Below are 22,431 nucleotides of genomic sequence, written 5' to 3'. Positions count from 1 at the left end.
TTCTGCTTAACTATAACCTTTTACTGTATTTTGAGACAAGAACACACAGCTTGGGTGGTCCTAGGAGGGGAACTGCTTTTTATTAAAACCATTCTAAAGCCAAGGCAAGATGTTAAAATATTTAGAGAGTGATTAGAGCCTTGTGAGTGTGCATGTGCGTGCGTGCGTGCATGTGTGATTAAACTCAGGGCTTTGCACATGCTAGGCAAGTATTCTACTACACCTCCAACCCAAGCCTCACTTTTTTTTTCTTTTTCTTTCTTTCTTTCTTTTTTCTTTCTTTCTTTTTTCTTTCTTTCTTTTTTCTTTTTTTTTTTTTTTTTTTTTTTTTTTTTTTTGAGACAGGGTTTCTCTGTAGCTTTGGAGCCTGTCCTGGAACTAGCTCTTATAGATCAGGCTGGCCTTGAACTCATAAAAAAGGGAATGTGAGGTTCTGCAGGAATTCAAGTTACTTTTTAGTTTTTGAAAGTCAAGCAAAGTCTGTTCAAAGAGGACAGTTTTGTTGATTTTGAAAGAAAAACACCAGGGCAGGCAAGCTGTAAATCCCAACAGTTTCTTAGAGGAAGGGAATGGAGAAGAGAAGGGAAAAGCAGTGTTATCAGTAAGCTAGCATGGAGGTCAGTCATGTAATGGGCAAGCCAGCTACAGTGTAAGGACAGGAGCTTTAAAAAAAAAGTAAGAGCTCCAAATATCAGAATATGCAAACTTAGACTCTGGCCAGCATTGGGAAGGACAAAAAGAAGTAAAAAGAAACGGTTTTGAGTCTGAATGGCGGACAGACCCAGCCCAACCTCACAGTGGCTCATAAGGAATGCTTCAAAATGTCTTAAATTTAATTGAAATAGTGATAATGCCTATAAGCAGTAGTAAATTATGATAGGTTTTCAGCTTTTTATATTTGTTTCTTTTTTCTCTTTAGATCCATTTGGTGGTGATCCTTTCAAAGGTTCGGACCCGTTTGCATCTGACTGCTTCTTTAAGCAGTCTTCTACTGACCCCTTTACCACATCAAGTGCTGACCCTTTCAGTGCGTCCAGCAATAGCAGCAATACATCGGTAAGTGGCGGGTTGAAAAATTCAGACAGCTAAACAAATTTCCTAAGGAAATTTCTTGAATATACAGTGATAGAACCTGCTTTTTGATTGTTCTTAATGGTCCATATGAAATTTGTATGTCTTCCACCCATGCAAGTTTTTGTCTAATGTAATATTTCATACTTTGATCATCCACTGGAGATGACTAGGATGATTTAGCTTGTCCAAAAATGGAGTTCATCCTTATCTCATTGCTGATATTAAATAGAAGAGACTGGAAATCCAAAAGCCTGTCTTAAGTAAAACTTGGGGGTAGGGGGAGACAGGGTTTCTCTGTAGCTTTGGAGCCTGTCCTGGAACTTTTAGTTTTTGTAGACCAGCCTGGTCTCGAACTCGACAGAGATCCAACTACCTGCCTCTGCCTCCTCAGTGCTGGGATTAAAGGCATGCACCACTGTCGCCCAGCTTTAAGTAAAACTTTTTATAAATATCTGTTGTATTATTGAAGGAATACAAATTACTTAAAGAGCATTAATATTTTATAAGAATAAAATAATTCATGTTGTTTTATAGTTATACCTGGAATGTTAATCTTGAAAAGTATAAATTCTGTTTAGCAGCCATAGGCTGATCCAAAGCCTCTCTATGCTGCATGGTCATGTCTGTAATCTTCAATTTCACTTTAAAAGGCAGATGTTGATACTCCTTGTTTAAAAAATTTAGACATTTTTGGTTGTGAGCCTATCCTTTAATAACTGAGCCATTTTTCCCGTTATTTATGCTGGGCAGTGGTGGCAGTGGTGGCATATGCCTTTAGTCCGAACACTGGGGAGGTAGAGTCAGGTGAATATCTGAGTTTGAGGCCAACCTGGTCTACAAAGAGAAATTCAGAGCTACACAGAGAAACCCTGTCTCAAAAACAAACAAAAACCAAAAAAAAAAATCTTTTTTTTAAATCATGTTACTTTAATATGCTCTGGGTATTTTGTGTCTGAAGACTTTTTAAAAAATACTTATATAGGACTGGAGAGATGGCTCAGTGTTTAAGAGCACTGGCTGCTTTTCCAAAGGACCCAGGTTCAATTCCCAGCACCCACATGGCAGCACACAACTGTCTATAACTCCAGCTTCCTGGGATCTGACACCTTCACACCAATGCACATAAAATAAAGTTAAAAATAAGTTTTTAAAAAATTATCTATAGAGATGCTGAAGAGATGGCTCAACAGGTATCAGACTTGGGTTCCGTTCTCTACACCCACCAACAGCTCACAACTGTCTGTAACTCCAGTTTCAGGGGATCTGACACCCTCTTCTGGCCTCCACAGACTACAGGCCAGCATGCATACAAGCAGGAACACACATACACACACACACACACACACACACACACACACACGTATATATATACACACACACATGCAGCCTGAACACTCACATACATAAAATAAGAATAAATTTTAAAAATTTATATCCTGGATATTTAGAAATACTCAGAATAATACAATGAAACTGTGTTATTTTTTATTTTATTTTGTTTGTTCTTTATTTAGAGACTTTTTGAAGCAGCAATCTCATTTCTGTTAGTAAACTGGACCTAGAGGGGCACAATTAATTGATAGGCCTTTTACACGACTGTTTTGTCATTTATTATTCTTAGGTGAAGATTACTTCCTTAAAAGAATAATGAGCCAGATATGTTTCAGGCCTGTAATTCCAGTGCTTAGGAGGTAGGGGCAAGAGAATTGGGAGTTCAAGGTCGTCCTCAGCTGTTAGTGAGTTTGAGGCCATCCTGGGCTATGTGAGATGAAATATGAACAGAAAAATAATGTAATGTATGGGAGGTTAACAGAGGTTAGATTAATAGTACTCCCCGCCCCTCACCCCACCCCCCAAGACAGGGTTTCTCTGTCTGGCTGTCCTGTAACTTTCTCTGTAGACCAGCCTGGCTTTGGACTTACTATGTAGTTGAAGCTGGCTTTAAACTTTAGATCTTGTGGCCTCTACCTCCCTGGTGCTAGGATTGCAAGGCGTGTACCACCATGAAGTCAGGCATTTATGACCATTATTCTGTTTTGTTTTGTTTGAGACTTGGTTTCTCTATGTAACAACCTCAGCTGGCCTGGAACTTACTCTGTATACCAGGCTAACCTTGAACTTGCAGAGATCTGCCTGCCTCTGCCTATTGAGTGCTGGAATTAAAGGAGTAGGCTGCCATGTCCAGCATGACCATTATTCTTTTCTGGGCAGTACACTCTGTCTCATCCCTGTGTGTGGTGAAGAAGTAGAATGAAAGCTGACATCCATAGTGCATTACATCCTCCTCCCTCCTTGGGTGTTGTGTATGTGCCTTCTGCAGCTCATTAAGAGGTCCTCTTAAGGGCAGAATCCTAGGTTTTTATTTTTTATTTTGTTTTGTTTTGTTTTATGATGCAGTGTTTCTCTATCCAATCCGGTGGTCCTGTAGCTCACTAAGTAGACCAGACTGGCCTCAAATTGACCGTGATCCACTTGTCTCTGCCTCCTAAATTCTGGGATTAAAGGCCTGTGACACTATGCCCTGCTAGATTTGTTACACGGTGTTAAAGAAAATGGTAGTATTTGGAGTAAAAAGGGGATAGTAGTGAAAAACTTTTGAAGTCTAAATAAAGCCTGTAACTGTAATTTAGGTTTTTCTGATGTTAAATCCTTAGTTTTAAGTCAGGCGGTGGTGGCGCACGCCTTTAATCCCAGCACTCGGGAGGCAGGTGGATCTCTGAGTTCGAGGCCAGTCTGGTCTACAAGAGCTAGTTCCAGGACAGACACCAAAGCAACACAGAGAAACTCTATCTCGAAAAATCAATAAATAAATAAGTATCCTTAGTTTTAGGAAATAGGCCATGATTACATGAAATATTAACATTAGAGGTAGCTAGAAGTGCATGTGGGAACTGTCTTTACACCTCTTCTGTAAGTCTAAATCTTTGCACACTAAAAAGTTCACATAAGCTCTTATAAAGCAAAAGAATTGAATACCATCAAAGCCAGGACACTGGTCACCTCTACAGGGCTGGGTAATACAACTCAGTGACATAGGGCTTAGTTAGCATGTGTGAGCTCTGGGTTCAGTCCCAGTACTACCAAAAAGTGACCTGCAGAAGAGGGGTTAGGATTGTGGTTGGCAAGAGGCACGTGAAGCCAACTGAGTGTTGGGACCTTCCTGAGAGATGACTGCATACAACTTGTTAAATTATCCATATGCCTCATACTTTTTAGAGTAAGTATTTTACAGTCAAAGAGAGTAATTATTTTTATTCATTGAGACTACATATAAGGAAAGGGAAAACTGTGTTCCAGATGTTTCTGTTTTCTAATAAAGAATTTTGTAAAGTATTTTCTTAGGTTTGACAGTAAAATTCAGCTATGAAGTGTTGCCTCTCAGTCATAGATTTGTACCATTCCTATAGGTAGAAACTTGGAAGCACAATGATCCGTTTGCTCCTGGTGGAACAGTTGTTGCAGCTAGTGATTCAGGTAAAGACCTTTGTCTGTCAGCTTTATTAGTGCTCATCATTGCTTCTTCTTTAAGAGTTTCTTCTCTAAACATTTTTGCCCTATTAATTATGACTTTTAAATTGATGTGTAACTATTTCCATTCATAGCATGCTGGTGATAGCAGCAGCAGGTACTTGTGTCTCACTTCCTGCTGTCCTCACTCATCATCTCAGTGACCATTCACCTCCAGGGTCTCCAGACGGCACACTGTGTTCAGTGTCAGCAAAACCAAGAAGCTTTTTCTTTATACAGTGTAGTGTTGAGCTGAACAGAAAATCGGTCAGTGGGTAAGAGCACTTGCTGTATAAGCCTTCAGACCTGAGTCTGAATCCTAGCACTTGCATAAAAAGCTGACTGCACTTGACTATAACCTCAGCACTGAGGAGCAGAGACGGTGGATACTGACAGCACACTTGCTTACTAGCCAGCTAGCCTGTTCAAGATGGTGAGCTTCTGGTTCAGTGAGAGACCTTGTCAAGGAAAACATCCAGTGTTCTATCCTGACCTTGCCATGAACATTCATGTGCAAACCACACATATGCACATGTATAAACATGCACACAAATACATGAAAGGAAAAAATATTAAAAATTAGCAGGGTATGATGATAACCCTTTAAAATCCTAGTTCTCAGGATGAGGTAGGATTGCTATAAGTTCATGGCCAGCCTGAGCTACATAATAGGAACTACATAGTGAATTTCAGACTAGCCTGGACTATAAAATAAGAACTTGTTTTTTGGTTTTGTTTTTGAAAAAAGGAGGTGACTGGAGAGATGGCTCAGCAGTTAAGAGCATTTGCTGCTTTTGTAGAAGACCATGTTCAGGTCTAGAACCTACATGCTGGCTCACAACAGTTCTTATTTCCAGGTTCAGGGGATCCAGTGCCGTCTTCTGACCTCCATGGACACCAGGTGCACATGTGCACATGCAGGCAAACCACTCTTCTACATAAAATAAATCTTAAAACGAGGCCCACATAAATATTCTCCAGTATATTTTACTTTCTTGTGAGCACCTCTTTCTCTCAACCCTGGTGTTCAACCCTATAAAGTACTGTTTGGCATTTACTCCTAAAGATTTTAGCCTAAGTTTAAAAGTGAGTGGCTTCAAATGAGTAACAAAAATTACTTTTAATATAAAGAGGTTCTGTTAAAATACAGAGAAAAATCTAAGCACAAGGAAACTTAAGTTCTAGAATATTAATAACTAACTTGATCAAGGTTACAGTTTATGAAAAGGTAAACCAGTTGACTAGATTCAATCCTAGGTCTGATGGAATCTTAAAACATTTTCAAAACGGGTTGTGGTGGCTCACACCTTTAGTCCCAGCACTCAGGAGAATCTCTGAGTTTGAAGCCAGCCTGGTCTACAGAACAAGTTCCAGGACAGGCTGGAAGAGCTACAGAGAAACCCTGTCTCAGAAAACCAAAAATAAATAAATAAATAAATAAATAAATAGATTCAACTAAGTAACTGCTTTGTTTCCACTCTTCATTAAGAATAAGACAGATAGTAGGCTGGCTACTGCTTGGGAGCACAGGAAACTAGAAGAAAGTAAATTCAGATATGAATGCTTTAATGTCATATGGCTAGTAGGATGTGTTATTTTCTCAGGTTGTTGATGTGACCAAGTAGTTTATGATATAAAGGAATTAGTACAAATACCTTAACAAATTGGATCTCTTATGTTGAACAAATTGTCGTAAGATTCAGCATGACTGAGTTTCAGGGAATTGGATTTTAACCCCCAGCATGAGTAGCAAGAATGAGAAATAAAAAGCAGATATGGAACAGACGAGTTACTCTAATGCCGGGTACTAATCACATTTAGAATTGTGGGCTTTCAAAATCAGTTTTTAAAATGAGTAAATTTCTGTTTTTTCATATATATGTTTAATTTATATTGGTTAAAAAAATCATTGTCTTCTATTACTGCTAAAATATGGTTGCTATGAAAGTACATTAAGTGCTTGGGTTCTTCCAGCACTTGCTTGCTCCTGCTGGATAGACACTGCACACTGTGGAAGAAAAGGAGTATGGGAGAGCCAGTCCAGAGCCTGTTTCTGTATGCTCTGTTTCTCTGCTTCAGATGAGATTAGTTGTGTGTGTGTGTGTGTGTGTGTCTGTCTGTCTGTCTGTATGACTGTGTATAATATTTTACTAGCCCCAGATTGAGGAAATACAGTGTCTTTCCAGGTGCTGATTAAAGCTGTACCCATTAAGATACGAATGTTTCTTTGCAGATACATTTTACTCAAGAGTATCTCTTGAAGACTGTGAGGTTGACCTTGATAATCTTACATTTAAAGGGTGTAGAGGTGAGGGGGAGGTTTTCATTTTAGGATTCTTTGGTAAGCAGCTACTCTTTGGGGGAACTTTCTCTTTAGGATTTTTTGTATGTTTGGTTGGTTGGTTGGGTTTTTGTTTGTTTGTTTGATTGATTTTGGTTTTTCAAGACAGGATTTCTCTATGAAACAATTCTGACTGTCCTCAAATTTACTCTGTAGGCCAGGCTGGCCTTGAACTCACAGAGATCCGCCTGCCTCTACCTTCCGAGGGCTAGAATTAAAGGTGTGCGCCACCACGACTGGCCATCTCTTTTTATTTTTAACCACAGGTTCTTAGTGCAAATCTATCCTAGAATCTGAGCAGGTGTGCCTTACCTCCTCCAGCATACACACTCAGATCTGTGCCTGTGACAGCTGGCTAGGATGGGGGAAAATATCTGACAAATTCAAACTACTTATCAATTATAGATAACTGGAACAAAGTAGAATACAGTTATTGTGGTAGTGAATGAAGAACTCACTTCTTGCTGTGGAAAATGCCCTGGGTTTGTGGAAGAGGTAGCATTTGAAATGAGACTTGAGTGATGTGTGAAATGTGTAGCTAATGACCCTTTAAAGTGTTTGATACCATTATGAGACATAATTTGGCCAAGCACAGTGTCACGTGACTGTGATCTTGGCACTTGAGAGACTGATAGACAAAATAAAAGTCATATGCCATCCTGGACTGTACTTTCCTCAGAACCAACAGCAATTAAATGAAGTCCATAGGAGCTGTTTGACATGTGTTCCAGAGCTTAAACAACCCACCTTCAACTAGACCTGGTTTGCTCCTGGGTCATTTACAGCTGGTTTATACAAAGGCATACACCATACGGGATTTTCAGTATGTACCTTGTCTGTATAGACTTCAGTCATAAATTTAGAAATATTTATTCTGAATGTTACCGAAACAAAACACGGACATGAGAGATGATGTCTTACACTGATTTTTCTTTGCTCCTTTTAGCCGCAGACCCTTTTGCTTCTGTTTTTGGAAATGAATCATTTGGAGATGGATTTGCTGACTTCAGCACATTGTCAAAGGTAATCTGCAGTGATTAATAGGAAGAAACAATACATCATGTTCCATCAAATGAGCGGCCTTCTTATAGTTAGAGCCTTCTCACAAATGTGGATACAACTGCAGTCAGTCTGTAGCAGGGCTGATTACAGATGCATGTTACAGATCAGCTGTAAAGTAATTGAATTTCTATATGTAGAAGGCAGTGGTACAGGTGGTTACATTTTCTTCTGAAAGGTCTACTCATTGTCAGTGTGAGAGTTGTCTCTCTGTTTAAATGTTTTTTCCAGTTGAATTACATTTGTTTCCCTGTGTCTTTTCTGGGTCATTAGCCACAACATTCATTCCATCTCCTGTATACCCATTTGATTTTATCCTTTGAAGTTATTAGGGTCTACACCAAGATAAAATCCAGTGCTGGGTGTCTGCCACCTATTGTCCAGCATAGCTGTAGTATTGATTCAGGCTAAGAGAAAAATATTTGAAGATATGCAAAATTTTCTGTCCCTGTGGAACATTTGACAGTGTCCAGAGACATTTGTGGTTCTCAGAACTAGGTAGAAGATGCCGCTCATATCTAGTGAGTACATCGTCCAGTTCACTGCAGAGCCACCATTCCCACTCCCAGGATGTAGTTATTCCATCCCAAAAAGTTAGCTGTGCAGCTGTTAAAAAACACTGGCCTAACCCATTGGTGGTTGCCCACGCCTTTAATCCCAGCACTCAGGAGGCAGAGCAGGCAAATCTACAGAACAAGACAGCCAGGCCTACATGGAAAAACCCTGTCTCAAAAAACCAAAAAAGAAAAAAAGAAAGTTTATCATTGACCTAAATAAATCATAATCTGATTTGTTACAGGAAAGCCAATAATCCTCATATGTTTAAAAGTCAGGGTTTTCAAACCAACATTGAGACTTAATATTTGGAGCTGGAGAGATGGCTTAGTGGTTAAGAGCATTGACTACTCTTTCAGAAAACCTTGATTCAATTCCCAGCACCCAAATGGCAACTCACAACTGTCTGTAATTCCAGTTCCAGGGGATCTGACACCCATGGCAAAACATCAAAAGCACATATAAAATAAAAATAAATAAATTTTAAAAAAGACAACATTCCACAGAATCCGTTTACTTTTGAAAAATTGACTCTCAGATTATCTTCAGTTTTTCTAGAAGCCATTTTCTCTAATTTTTATTGTCTTGCCTATATTTAAGTGCACTGAGAAGCATAGAATCAGCCATTCTTTTTGCTCCATTTTCATTCAACTCAGACGATCTTTTTGTACCTCAAGAAGTTTTGTGTTGCCTAATGCTTACTTAATAAGTCTTTAATCTTTTTGTTTTGATGTCTGTTGGCTTTTGATAAGTAAAGCTATGAGAATGCCTGCTCATACAGATAAATTGTAATCCTGTTTGTTCTTGAATGTAAAGGGTAAAATGTCACTTTGGGGAATTCAAATAAAACTGCTGATACGTAAATCATTCATCTGAATACTATATGACCATGTGTATATCAAACTGTATAAACATTTCTTTTTAAACAAAGGTCAACAATGAAGATCCTTTTAATCCTTCCACATCAAGTTCTGCCAGTAATATGTTAGAGGAAACATCCACCAAGAGTGAGGATGTACCTCCAGCACTGCCGCCCAAGACTGGAACGCCAACAAGACCGTGCCCGCCACCCCCTGGTAGGAGAGTTGAGGCCTTTCCTGGACAACTGTATGCCTTTTCCCTCTAGGAAGTGTGGTGTGGGCCTTTCGTACGTTGTTTCGTGTTACATAAAGGCACTTAGCATAAGCTTGCTGCTGACCTCTCCAGCTAGGCATGTGCCCCTTCCCCTCCCCATTTAGATAAAGTTGGGGTAAAATCTCTTTATTTTTGTTTTGTTTTTGGAAACCCATTGATTATTATTTGGATAGCAGTTTCCTGTACTCTGGTTTTTAAATTAATTTTCTTGAGAAAAAACAAATACAAAGTCTCTGTAAATCTTTTATTTTTTATTTTTGTTTAGAAAAAAGCAAGGAAGTGGCAGGCAAGAGTAGCAAAAAGAACTGCTTGCTCTTTAAAACTCATTTAGTTTACAATAGACATTTGTTTTGTTTTGTTTTGTTTAGCTGGCCTGGGACTTGCTTTGTAGACCAAACTGGCTTTGAACTCAAAACTCTTGAATGATCCACCTGCCTCTGCCTCCTGAATGCTAGGTTTAAAGATGTGTACCTTTACACCTGGCTCTAGAAGTCTGATTTTAAAATTCTTTGTCTAGTCTAGGAACAAATTGTAGTTTTGGTTTTTTTTGTTTTTGTTTTTTGTTTTTGGGGGCTTGGTGTTGTGTTTAGCACTACACCAAGAAAAAGTTTGTTTCTATGCAGAATAAAGTATCTGTGAAGACAGTTCCCCAGAGTATGGGTAGTGCTGCCAGCTCATTCCTGGGTAAAAGTTCAGCCCCAAAGTTAGATGGTCACTTTTTTAAGTTTTGTTATATAATCATTTTGCCTTTTCATAATAACTTTCCTATGATATTTGATTGAATATCTGTTCAGAACTTAGATAAATGAGTTAAATGCTTCTCATCTTTTAAAGAGAATTGATCAGTCTTTATATTTTAAAGTAATATTTTGTTCATTTATGCTTTTACACCTGTGTGAGTATAGTTTTAAAACTCAAATGCCTTAATTTAGTGTCTTAATTAAAGCTGAGAACAAGGCTAATGAGATAACTTAATAGGGCACAGGTACTTACTTGCTGCATGAGCCTGGTAACCTGTATTCAGTTCCCAGAATCTATGTGAAGGTTCAGAGACAGAACAGTGTAGTGCAAGGTTTTACTCTTTATACTCTCTTGGGGGTGCCCACCACCCAGCTCTCAAGTAAACACACAAGGAGGCTTATTTTTACTTATAAACACCCAGCTTTAGCTTGGCTTGTTTCTTGCCCGCTTTTTTTAAGTTATCACGACTACCTTTTGGCCCTGGGTGCATATCTTTCTCTATTTCTGTTTTTTGTTTGTTTGTTTGTTTGTTTGTTTTCGAGACAAGTTTTCTCTGTAGCTTTGGAGCCTGTCCTGGAGCTACCTCTGTAGTTGGGCTGGCCTGGAACTCACAGAGATCCACCTGACTCTGCCTCCCGAGTGCCGGGATTAAAGGCGTGCATCACCACCGCCCGGCTCTTTGTCTATTTCTGTACACGACTGGCCCCTGATGTCCTCCTCCCCCTTGTTCTCCTCTTCCTCATTTCTCCTTCTATTTATCCTGTGCCTGCCAGCCCCACCTAGCCTTGCTCTTGGCCTTGCTATTGGCCATTCAGCTCTTTATTAGACCATCATGTGTTTTCAACAGGCAAAGAATCACAGCTTCACAGTTAAACACATTCTGCAGAAGCAGAAGCAATATGCTTTAAAATAATATTCCCCAACAGAACTAACTAACAGGTGGTACTAGCCTGAGTTTGTGAACCCTACTGCACCCCCAGTTTTAGTAATTAAACCTGAGATCTCATGAATGCTAGATAAGCACTCTGCCACTGAATTACATTCCCAGTGCTTTAGTATTTTGTTTTTTAGATAGTGCCCCATGTAGTCCAACCTGGTCTCAAACTGAATTCCTCCTCCTCTCTCCTGCCACATTCCAAGTATTAACCCCAGGCTTGGTTGTGGTTTTTACTGTTTTTGGCTGCTGCTGTTGGTTTGGTTGGTTTTTCAAAGCAGGGTTTCTCGGTATGATAGTGCTAGCTGTCCTGGAACTCACTTTGTAGACCAGGCTGGCTTCAAACTCACAGAGATCCGCCTGCCTCTACCTCCCAAGTGCTGGTATTAAAGGCATGCGCCACCACTGCCTGGCTTTGGTTTTCATTTCCTTTGGGATTTTCATTGGTTTGTTTGGGTTTTTCTAGTGGTACTACAGAGCAAACCTAAGGATTCATAAGCTGTACCTGGAGTCATTATTTTGTGATCTTAAGTCTGTTATTTCCTATATCTAAGCCTCAGTGCTTTCGTTGTTATATGGTAGTTGTGACTCAGATCCTGCCTGCCTTCACAGCACTTTGCAAAGGCATGTGTAGTGGTATGCGATACAAGCCTCTTTTATAAACTATGTTTATGAAAAAAATCAATTATGACTATGAGCATACTGCTATAGGAAGAACACATTTGAAGAAACTTAAATTTCTCTCTTTTTTTTTTTCAAAAAATGTTACACACTTTAAGTAATACTTTAAACTTGGAGAAAGCTGGGCATAATGGCACACCCCTTTAATCCCAGCACTAGAGAGGTAGAGGCAGGCAGAGCTCTGAGTTTGAGGCCAGCCTGGTCTACAGAGCAAGTTCCAAGACAGCCAGGGCTACACAGAGGAACTCTGTCTTGAGAAAACCAATCAAGTAATCAATCAATAAACAGTATATATATAGTATCGAAACAGTGGGTTATGAATTAGCAGAGCAACGTACTGTTATTTGGTCAAAGATTAGTCAGCAGTACATGTACAGACTGAACTTCTAAGTGTTGGTCAGTCTCAGCTTGAAGTTTTATAGAAGTGAGGTTTTTGTCAAGTTAATCTTATATTTTATGCTACTAGGCATTATATATGTGTGATTATAGCAGAGAAAAGACAGAAGAAATTTGCCACACTTCAAATCGCTTATCTTTGCTGCTACTAGTGTGAGGCCGCAGCTCTAGCAGAGGCCAGGCTGTCTGCCCTTTACCAATTTTCCTTGTTCTCATTACCTTCCTCAGGAACGTGCTTCTTTAAATGGAGAAAGACTTAATCTTTGGACAAAATCATAATTCTTGTCCCGTTTCCTCTTTTTTGTTTTTGGACTTTATCCATTTAGCTGCCCCTGGTTTTTTTTTTTTTTTTTTTTTTTTTTTTTTTTTTTTTTTTTTTTTTTTGGTTTTTCGAGACAGGGTTTCTCTGTGGCTTTTGGTGCCTGTCCTGGGAACTAGCTCTTGTAGACCAGGCTGGCCTCGAACTCACAGAGATCCGCCTGCCTCTGCCTCCCGAGTGCTGGGATTAAAGGCGTGCGCCACCACCGCCCGGCCTGCCCCTGGTTTTTGAGAGAGGTGTGAAGACCTTGAGGACAGTTGGTGTGGCCATTTAAGGCAATACTGAGAATATGCCTTGGACTCTTGCTCTGTGCACTGCCTGCAGTTCTTTAATGCTCCCTGTGAACATGTTTTGTGTGCTTGTGTTTGCTGTGTCTACTGGTTAATTTTAATGATTTTGATCCAGGGAAAAGACCCATCAACAAATTGGATTCTTCTGATCCCTTTAAACTGAATGATCCATTTCAGCCTTTCTCAGGCAATGATAGTCCCAAAGAAAAGGATCCTGATATGTTTTGTGATCCATTCACTTCTACTACCACTACCAATAAAGAGGCTGACCCAAGCAATTTTGCTAACTTCAGTGCTGTAAGTACTGTGAATGGGCTGTTTGGGGGAAAATCTTTGCATTTATAGTTTGAAGAGTTGACAAAGATTTCTTGGTAGCCTTCCAAATTTGCATCATTTTACAAACATACTAAAAAGTATCTTTTATTCTTTCCCCAAGCAAATTCTATTTGGTTTGGTTTTGCTGGTTCTGAGATGATTGCATTGCTCAGCTGATTTTAGTTGTCTTGTTTCTTCTAAATAAGTTATTTTATAAACCCATCTTTCAGTCTTGGTAACATAAATATAAGTAAAATCTCGACAGTTATTATTTGGCAAATGGTTGTGCATGATGGTGATTTTAAAGTTTGCTGTCTGCCTACTGTTTATAATGCCAGTAACAAGCTTGTCTATTTGTAACTGTATGAGTGTTTGTGTACAAAGCTTTAGCAGTTTCCAGAGACTGGTTGGCAGTTTCTTTAAGAGGACAGTGCAGGGGTTCTTTGAATACAAAGCCAACTCCTTATTTACTATATTCACAGTCGTTTTCATGGTCTGTTGTTGTGGTTCTTTTGATCCGTCTGTGAACCCAGTTACTCGTTCATACTAAACTCGTGCTCTGCTGTGATAGTCTTTTCAGTTTTATGAAATAAACTGTCATTAAGATCTAAGAATTCTTTAAGAAAGTTGGAGAAGTGCTATGAGAATAGCTTAAGCAAGACCTTTATGATCATAGAAACGGAGCAACCAATCATGGAGACACCATATATTTCATCATTGCTCAGATAAAACAAATTTTTTTAAAAATGAAATTCTTAGAATAGCTAACAAAGTTTAATTTTCCCAGATTTTTCCTTCACACAAAGTAACATTCATTACCGCTGCCTATTCTATAAGAAGAATTTCCCTGCTTTTTACCTTTTATCCTTGACTTTGGAGATTGGAGATTGAGTGGCCGAGTGCCCCTGGTCACAGCTTGCCTGTTGTTTTCTTCCTCTGAGTAGTTTTTTTGTCCCTGTTACTACTCTGCTTACTTAGAAATGAGATGAGCAGAGATCTGTATGCACCTAAGGCAACTGCAGTACCTACCTTTTAAGTCTGTACTCTTAGGTTCCAGGGGCATCTCCTAAGTGTGAAGGAACATGATAGAAATCCCTATTTTTAATATTGAAAAGAAATGGCAAGGCAGAATTATCTTCTATGTCAGGTAGAGGTTGAGTTGTTTGAAGCAGAGAAGAACAAAGAATTGACTTTCTTAGGAGATTGTGATCCTTGTAAAATAACATTCTGGAAGTTTGTGATGTTCAGTTCATTATGTTAAATATGGTTCTGCAAGTCAAAACCTTGTGAGTCTTAAACAATAGCAGAGGCATTTTGCTTATTTCCCGCTCAGAGTCTCAGTACAGCATAAAGTAGCTAACAATAAAGTCCTCTGTTTGCATTGTGAGGGATTTGGGAAGCATACCAAGAGTCTCATGCACACTGCCAAAGCCTTCCAGTTAATTTCACTTCTTTTGATGGCCTCCTTGTGTGTCAAGACTGAAACCAAGTAGAGTTTTGTATCTAGTTTCTACTGAAGTTGAAATTTAATTGTAATTACAAATATTTTTTCCAATCTAATCACCATCAGTATTAAGGTTTTGCTTAAACTGGGTCATTTTAGTTATATAAAACTGGGTTAAAAGTTTAAATATTATCAGGATCTTCAAAATATTTAAAAAATAATTTGGTTCATGTACTGTTTAACCTAGCTAATAATCTTATATATAGCAGAATTTACCTGTTTTTGCTTTATAGTTTTGGGGTACCCTTGAAAGGCCAGGTAAGGCAGCTTTTCGTATTACCAGTGGCATTAATCTTAATGATACATCATAATGATACATATGGCATGTAATCCTACCACTCAGGACACAGGCAGGAGGATCATGAGTTTGAAGTCAGCTTGAGCCCATGTAGTGATATCCTAAAACTTTCAAAAAAGAAAAGAAGAAAAAAATTGCTATGTGATAAGTGATCACTAAAGTTTAAATAGCAAGCATTTTACATTGAATTGAAAGACTACACCACTTCTGTTTTTAAATCTCCTAGTCTATACTAAATATTTCTCCTCTTTTGAGACAGAATATCACTGTATGTCCCAGATTGGCTTCTGATTTGCAGTCCTCCTGCCTCTGTCTCCCAGATGCTAGGACTGAGGCATGTGCCACCATGCCTGTAATTTCTATGTTTTAAAGTCATGCTTTTAACGTTTATTGTATTTTTATAAACATTTCTTCTCATAGATTGTATTATAATTTTAAACTCAACCAGAACTCGCTAGGTAAAACATATTTTCAGAAAAACGAGTAACATTATTCCCAGAGTTCTCTAGGTAAAACAAATAGTTAATGCTCTTTTATAAAAAGCCTTCATTATTTTTCTTATTCATTCATCTTTTGGTCTTTTAAACGGCAGTACCCCTCTGAAGAAGATATGATTGAATGGGCGAAGAGAGAAAGTGAGAGAGAAGAAGAGCAGAGACTTGCGAGACTCAATCAGCAGGAACAAGAAGACTTGGAACTGGCCATTGCACTTAGCAAGTCCGAGATCTCTGAAGCATGAAGTCAGCAGTGCTGTTCTTGAATACTGAAGCTATTTACCATGTGCATTAAACTACCTATGAGCATGGGATACAAAAAGTTTGAGAGTCCTATAAATGTGACAAAAGTGTAACTTGGTTTTTGGTTTTTGGTTTTTTTTTTGGGGGGGGGGGTCTGTTTCAACTGTGTCCTTTATTTTCTTCTTCCAAAAGCAGTACCCTAATTAGACAGCTTCCTCTCGACCCTGTTCTGGTGTGCATTTCCAGTGAGCTCTTGCCTGCTTAGACCATGTCCTGTAAAGCTAGAGCTAAGCCTCTGCCTTCTAGAACCCAGCAGATGTAGTTCCGTGCCGTGCTGCCCTCGTTCCGTAGTTCCTCCGACAGCAACTGGAGTTCCGAAAGTGTGCACGTCTTCTCCCTGAGCTGAGTGGTGGAAGGAGGGAAGGGAAAGAGATCCTGATTCTTTTGATCGGTACAGAACGTTAAAAAGTAAAGTGCATTGTATGTACTTCTGGAGAAAATACATTTTGTTATTTAGAGACAGGAACATACTCCCCACTATCGAGAACTAGGTGAATTAAGTTAAACCATTATTGTTCCAGGCTCAAGTAATTCCAAAATAAAAGCATTAAACACATTTTTAAATGTGTGTGAAACACATTTTTAAAACAATTTTCTCTTGACCTAAAGAATTTTAAGATTAATTGCTGCGTATTTCCTAGTTTTTAAAAAGTGCTTACAAATAAAATTTGTAAGGAAATGTTCATTTTAAGTGATAGTGAGAAAAACTTGTGACTTAAAATGCAACCTGTTAGTTTAAGCAAACACTTAGCCTGAACCCATCTGCCTTGGCAGCTGCACTGACCTTAGTTCAGAAGTGTCCTGAATTAGAATTGGAAAGTACTTTGGTTTTCATGTTTCTTTAGTGGGGCCCAGCTATTTGCAGTGATGTAATGAAGAAGTAACACATATCCTCTTGCTTTCTGTCCATCTTAGGAGTTTCAATTACTTTGTTTACTTGCTTTATTTTTTTTTTATTTATAAAATTAAAAAACTGCCCCCCTACCCAAAATCCTGGTTTTTAAATTGAGAAAAAATTAAACAGACGTGCCAAATTATCAGAACCCTGCCTTTGTTAAAAGCCCATCTTCTGCTCGACTGGCCCGACAGCTGGCTTTGAAATGGACTGTGAAGTAGACTATAAATTGTATCTTTTTTTTTTAACATGAGTTACTAATTTAGTGTTTTCAACACCAAAATAAAAATGAACCTACAAACTAATTAAAAATTTTAATTTTTAAAAGTAAAAAGTCACAAGTTAAGGTGGTATTGAACTGTGTTGACCAGTAACTTACTGCCTGTCCTGTAAATAAATCTACAGCGTCTAATCAGTCCATCTTAAAATGGTGCTTTTTTCTTTCTTTACACACACTATTGGATGGCTGGAATTTAAAACAAACTTAAACCACTTTCTTGCACTGCTAACTTTTTTCTACTTTGTAAATAAATATTTCAGCATAAAGTCATACATGTGAAGTAAGGGATGAATCATAATCCCAAGGCTTTAGCGGTGATAGCTAATCCAGTGGCCTAAGTATTTGCTGCAGACGGTGACTGCAAAGGTCAGGCTAGGAGTTGTGGTAGGCATTGTTCTCTGTTCTCCTTTCCTCTCACGCTTCAGGAGAAAGGTAAGTTGACTTGAATAACCTTCTTTTGCACTGAGAAAAGTGAAAAATGTTTGAAATGCTTTAAGAATTTTTAATTAAAGAAAACTCTGGAAATATTAAATATCTGTAACTTATAAACAACAGCTTTTGATGTGCAGTAAAGTTTGCTCTAATCTCCATGCTCTTAGCTGAGTCCTAGAGACTCATCCTTGGTTAAGATGTGTATACTCCGTGGGCCAATATCATACTAAAATGTGTATATATTATATAAACATATCTATATCTTCATGCTTGATTGTATAGGACGAATGTCTTAAGAGTCATTTGTGATGTTTTATGGTGTTGACCCTGGCTCCAAAGCCTGCGCTTGAAATAAAGATGAAGTTTTAACCATCTTTTACCTATTTGTTCAGCTTTATTTGAGCTTTCTTCATAGAATTAAAAATGTACTATCATTTTGCATTGAAGTTTTGCACTGTTCTCTGAGGAGGGACAGGTGTGCCATCAGTATACATTATCCTGTATGAAGTGTTTTAGACAGTATTATCTAGAATAAATAAATGTTGGCTATCCCTTTTTGTTACTTTGTCCTGTTTGTAAAAGGAAGCTAGGAAATGTGTCTACATAGAGATAGAGCCTGAGATCCATGGTTGTGGCTCTGTTGAGAAGGACCTGTGTCTGTGTTCTTAGGAAGCTCCTGGTCTCGAATCCTGTTCTGCCATTTTTGAGAAAGTAACTTTCAGAAAATTCCTTAAGCCAGATGAGGTGGTGCATGCCTTTAAATCCAGGAGGCAGAAGCAAAGAGACCTCTGAGTTCTGACCAGGCTAGTCATATGGCTAGTTCCAAGTCAGCCTGAGCTGCATAGTGTGACCTCTTAAAAACAAGCAACAATAACAACAAAAGAAAGTTCTTTAGCTTCTGGTTCCCTTTACTTCGTTTTCTTCACTAATGAGTTAGACAGTTTGACTTGGGATGGCTTTCTTTTCTTTCTTTCTTTTTTTTTTAGATGGAGGCCTTGCTGTGTCAGGCTAAGCTCCAACTCAGTTCTGCCTCATTTTCATGAGTGGTTGGGGTTATAAGCATGCAATACCCACTCAGCTTGATACCTTTTTAATATTAGTTCTTTTTCTTTTAAGGAAATCACTACCACCCTGGGTCCTCGTGCATGCCAGACCAGCACTTCCCCCTGAGCTCTTCTCCCAACCTCACATAGTAGACGTGGTGGATGTGAACCCCTATGCCAAGCATTTTGTGTGTGTGCTTGTGTTTCTTGTCTAGTTTTCATGGTACGACTAAGGAGGGACAGTTTTTAATCACATTTTGGAAATGGGGGACCTAGTGCTCAGAAGGTTATATGTTTACATAGCTACCAGGTAGGTGAATTGAGTCCTGATCCTTTGATTCCAACGTTGTATTTTGCATACCTTCCCTCGTTTTGTGTTAAAAAAAAAAATGCTTATAGAAAATGATAGGAACTGGACATAGTGGTCACATTTTTAAAGCCATCATGATCCTCCATGTTTAACAGATGTCTACTTGGTCTTCACTACCATCACTGAAAAAGACAGGCACTATCTCCATTTTTTTTTTTCAGAAATACCCAAATGAGAACCCAAGAAACTAACTCCAGAGCTTAACTGCTACTTGTTGTTCTTAATAGAGATAAGCCAGAGCAGAAATGCCACAAGAGCCTGTGCATCTCTCTTAATGGAATCGCATTGTTCCTAAGACCCTCAAGACATTCTTCAGAACCCAGTGTGGTGGTGTATACCCTTAATCCCAGCACTAAGAAGGCAGGGGCAGGTGGACCTCTTGAGTTGGAGGTCAGGCTTGTCTATGTAGAGTTCCAGGCCAACCAGAGCTGCATGTCGAGACTGTCAAGAAAGAAGGGAAGGAAGCAAGCAAGCACTGATTCTCCAAAGGCCTAGAAAGATGGCTCTGGTGGTCATGCGCATTTGCTGCTTTTGCTAAGACTAGAGTTCAGTTCACCCACACTGATTGCTCACGACTGCCGTGACTCCAGCCCAGGGATCGAATGCTCTGTTCTGGCCTCATAGGCACAGATATGAACATACACATAATTAAAAGTAAATTTTGGATAAAAGTATTATCCAATTAATAGTCTTGTTTACCTTACATGAGTTGCTGAAATATGAGAATTCAATTGTTAATTATTAACATTACCCCATAACTATATGGCAGAAAGGCGAGTCTTGCTTTTTATTAAAGGAGTATAAGTTTAAACCAGGTGGTGGTTTAGTCCTAATAAGACTAGCATTCTAGCCGGGCGGTAGTGGCGCACGCCTTTAATCCCAGCACTTGGGAGGCAGAGGCAGGTGGATCTCTGTGAGTTTGAGACCAGCCTGGTCTACAAGAGCTAGCTCCAGGACAGGCTCTAAAGCTGCAGAGAAACCCTGTCTCGAAAAACCAAAAAAAAAAAAAAAAAAAAGACTAACATTCTGGATGCTGACAAGACAATTCTGGGAATTAAAGGTCAGCCTGGGTTACAAGTTTGAAGGCTACATAGACTTCGTCTCAAAAACAGTGGAGAGCTGGGGAGGGAGGGAGGGACCTAAAACCATAAGGCCAAAGAAAACACCAAGCAAAAATGTAGAATAGCCAGTGATGATGGCTCCGGAGGAAGACCTGACTAGGGACTAGAGGAACTGAGCCTGCAGCTCAGTGGGCAGAGTGCTTGCCTGGAATGTATGAAGCCTCTGCTCAATCCATAGCGTAAACTGGGTAGGATGGTACTAGCCTATAATTCCAAAACTAGGGAGGTAGAGGCAAGAGAATCAGAAGTTGAAGGTCATGTTTGCCTACATAAGGAATTCAAGTCCAGCCTAGATTCCATGAGTCTCCCATCCCAAATGAGATGGCTCAGTGGGTAAGAGCGCTGGCTGCTCTTCCAGAGGTCCTGGTTCAATTCCCAACAACCACATGTGGCTCACAACCATCTGTAACGAGATCTGTCGCCCTCTTCTGGTGTGCAGAATGTTGTATACATAATAAATAAGTAAATCTTCAGGGAAAAAAGGTGGCATATCTACTTTTAAAAAGTTTCAAATAGCCCAGTGCAACTAACATTGCATTTGTGGGTAAGGAACAAGATGTGTCAGATCTCCTTGGTAACTGAGGAAATTGCTTTAGGGAAAAAAAGTGTGAAGTCATCCAGTTGAGAAGTTTACCCTAAGTGTTATGCCTGAATCCTAAAAGATTAACGAATTATAGGATTGCCAGGCCATGATAGTACTCGCCTTTAACCCCAGCACTAGGGAGGCAGAAGCAGGTGGATCTCTGAGTTTGAGACCAGCCTGGTCTACAGAGCGAGTTCCAGGACAGCCAGGGCTACAGAGAGAAAGCCTGTATCGGGAAATAAACAAAACTCATAGGCTCTGAGTAGATGTTAGTGAGAGGAAAGAGGTAACACTAGATTTAGCAAGCTGAGGATGGCCTGGAAGGCATATCAAATGGATGGTTGGAGCCCACCCTCAGTTTATGATCTAGTACATCAAGGGTAGGATCCAAGGCCACACATCGTCTGTGTATTTGGAAAGGTTGAGTCTCCAAGACGCTTCACATCAGTGGCATTTTTTTACTTTAGTAAATTCAGTCTGCTCTAAGGTTGGACCTTTCTTTAGAAACTTGATTTCAAGCCAGGAGGTGGTGGCCAGCCTGGTCTACAAGAGCTAGTTCCAGGACAGGCTCCAAAGCCACAGAGAAACCCTGTCTCGAAAAACCAAAAAAAAAAAAGAAAAAAAGAAAAAAAAAGAAACTTGATTTCATCAGTAACTTAGGCAGCATCCATTAATCGAGTTGACAGAAACAGATGGAAGGACCGGAATGTCACTAACCCATTAGCATTGTCACTAGACTTTGCTCACAGTAGACTAATGAGTTCTTCCTTCCTGATCTCAGCTACCTGGGTCACGGGCATGGTTTTATAGATGAATGTGTTGATCAAGCTGATGCCTGGTTTGGCTGGTTGGTTGGCTGTCTATCTCTTTGGAGTAACTCTGCATACCTTTGCTTTTGAGTCATTGTGTGTATCTTTCAGTGTGTTAAAGGGCATCGTTTTAGATCTCAGGAGATAGAATTTGTCATTGAATATGTGCTGGGTCACAAGACAAAAATGAAAGCTGATTTTAAAAAATATCAAGTTCAGGTCCTAACGTTGTATATGTTCTGCATGAATGAATGATACAGAAATCATCTTGAGCCAGGGATGGTAGTATAATGCCTATAGTGTGAACTGTAGAGGCTGAGGCAGAGGATTGTCTGTATTCAGTACTCAGGATACACTTTGTGAAGAAAATTGACTACCACAAGTTGCCTTACTCACACACTCAAAAATGAGAAAGATTAAAAGAAGATAGAGAATGTAATGATCCATTTTAAGAACATGTTGATCTCTGAATAAAGGGGATAAAGCGGATTTCCCTTAAAGTCATTTATATAGAATACTTTCTTTTCTTATCCTGGATGAAGTCATCACTGAAGGAGGTGCACAGAACACTTACCAGAACTGCTCTGCAGGTGGTTGCTCACCCGCATAACACAGACACTTGTAGTCTGTGGTGTTACTCTCCTAAGTTCAGTGGTGAGAAAGCAGGACAGGGAGGTTAAGCAACTGGCCTAAAGCCAAGGTTTCAGCCTAGGCATTGGCTCTAGAGCAAGTGGGGGATGGGAAGAATATTCTACCTCAGGACTATTACAAGATGCAAACTAATAAGAGCTTGGCAGAGTGGCTCCTAAGTGCCTACATCCTCAGAACTTGCATGCCAGGCAGGCAGGTAGGAGTGACTTGCTGCCTGACTGTTCAATCCTACCTCTTAACACCCTCCCGGCATGTGCGGTGTTGGACAAACTACTCTCTACCCACCTGTCTCCGTTACTAAA

The 22,431-nt window shown here is 39.4% G+C and overlaps 1 protein-coding gene across 2 annotated transcripts in view; it reads left to right on the top strand.

Moving 5' to 3' along the window:
- Positions 1–17,931, top strand: part of Eps15 (epidermal growth factor receptor pathway substrate 15) — a 102,880-nt gene extending 84,949 nt beyond the window's left edge. Inside the window, exons 20-25 of one of the 2 annotated variants that reach the window (XM_038333978.1) lie at positions 920–1,056; positions 4,482–4,548; positions 7,869–7,945; positions 9,468–9,612; positions 13,147–13,328; positions 15,741–17,931. In XM_038333978.1, the coding sequence (XP_038189906.1) occupies positions 920–1,056; positions 4,482–4,548; positions 7,869–7,945; positions 9,468–9,612; positions 13,147–13,328; positions 15,741–15,887 (755 nt within the window). In that variant the 3' untranslated portion in view covers positions 15,888–17,931. The remainder of the gene's footprint in view (positions 1–919; positions 1,057–4,481; positions 4,549–7,868; positions 7,946–9,467; positions 9,613–13,146; positions 13,329–15,740) is intronic. The other variant, XM_038333979.1, reaches the window with a different exon arrangement.
- Positions 17,932–22,431: the final 4,500 nt, after the last annotated feature.

This window comes from Arvicola amphibius, chromosome 6 (assembly GCF_903992535.2).
Source record: "Arvicola amphibius chromosome 6, mArvAmp1.2, whole genome shotgun sequence".
Taxonomy (NCBI): domain Eukaryota; kingdom Metazoa; phylum Chordata; class Mammalia; order Rodentia; family Cricetidae; genus Arvicola; species Arvicola amphibius.
The sequence above is the reverse complement of the archived record's forward strand: the minus strand, read 5'-3'. Positions and strand labels throughout refer to the sequence as shown.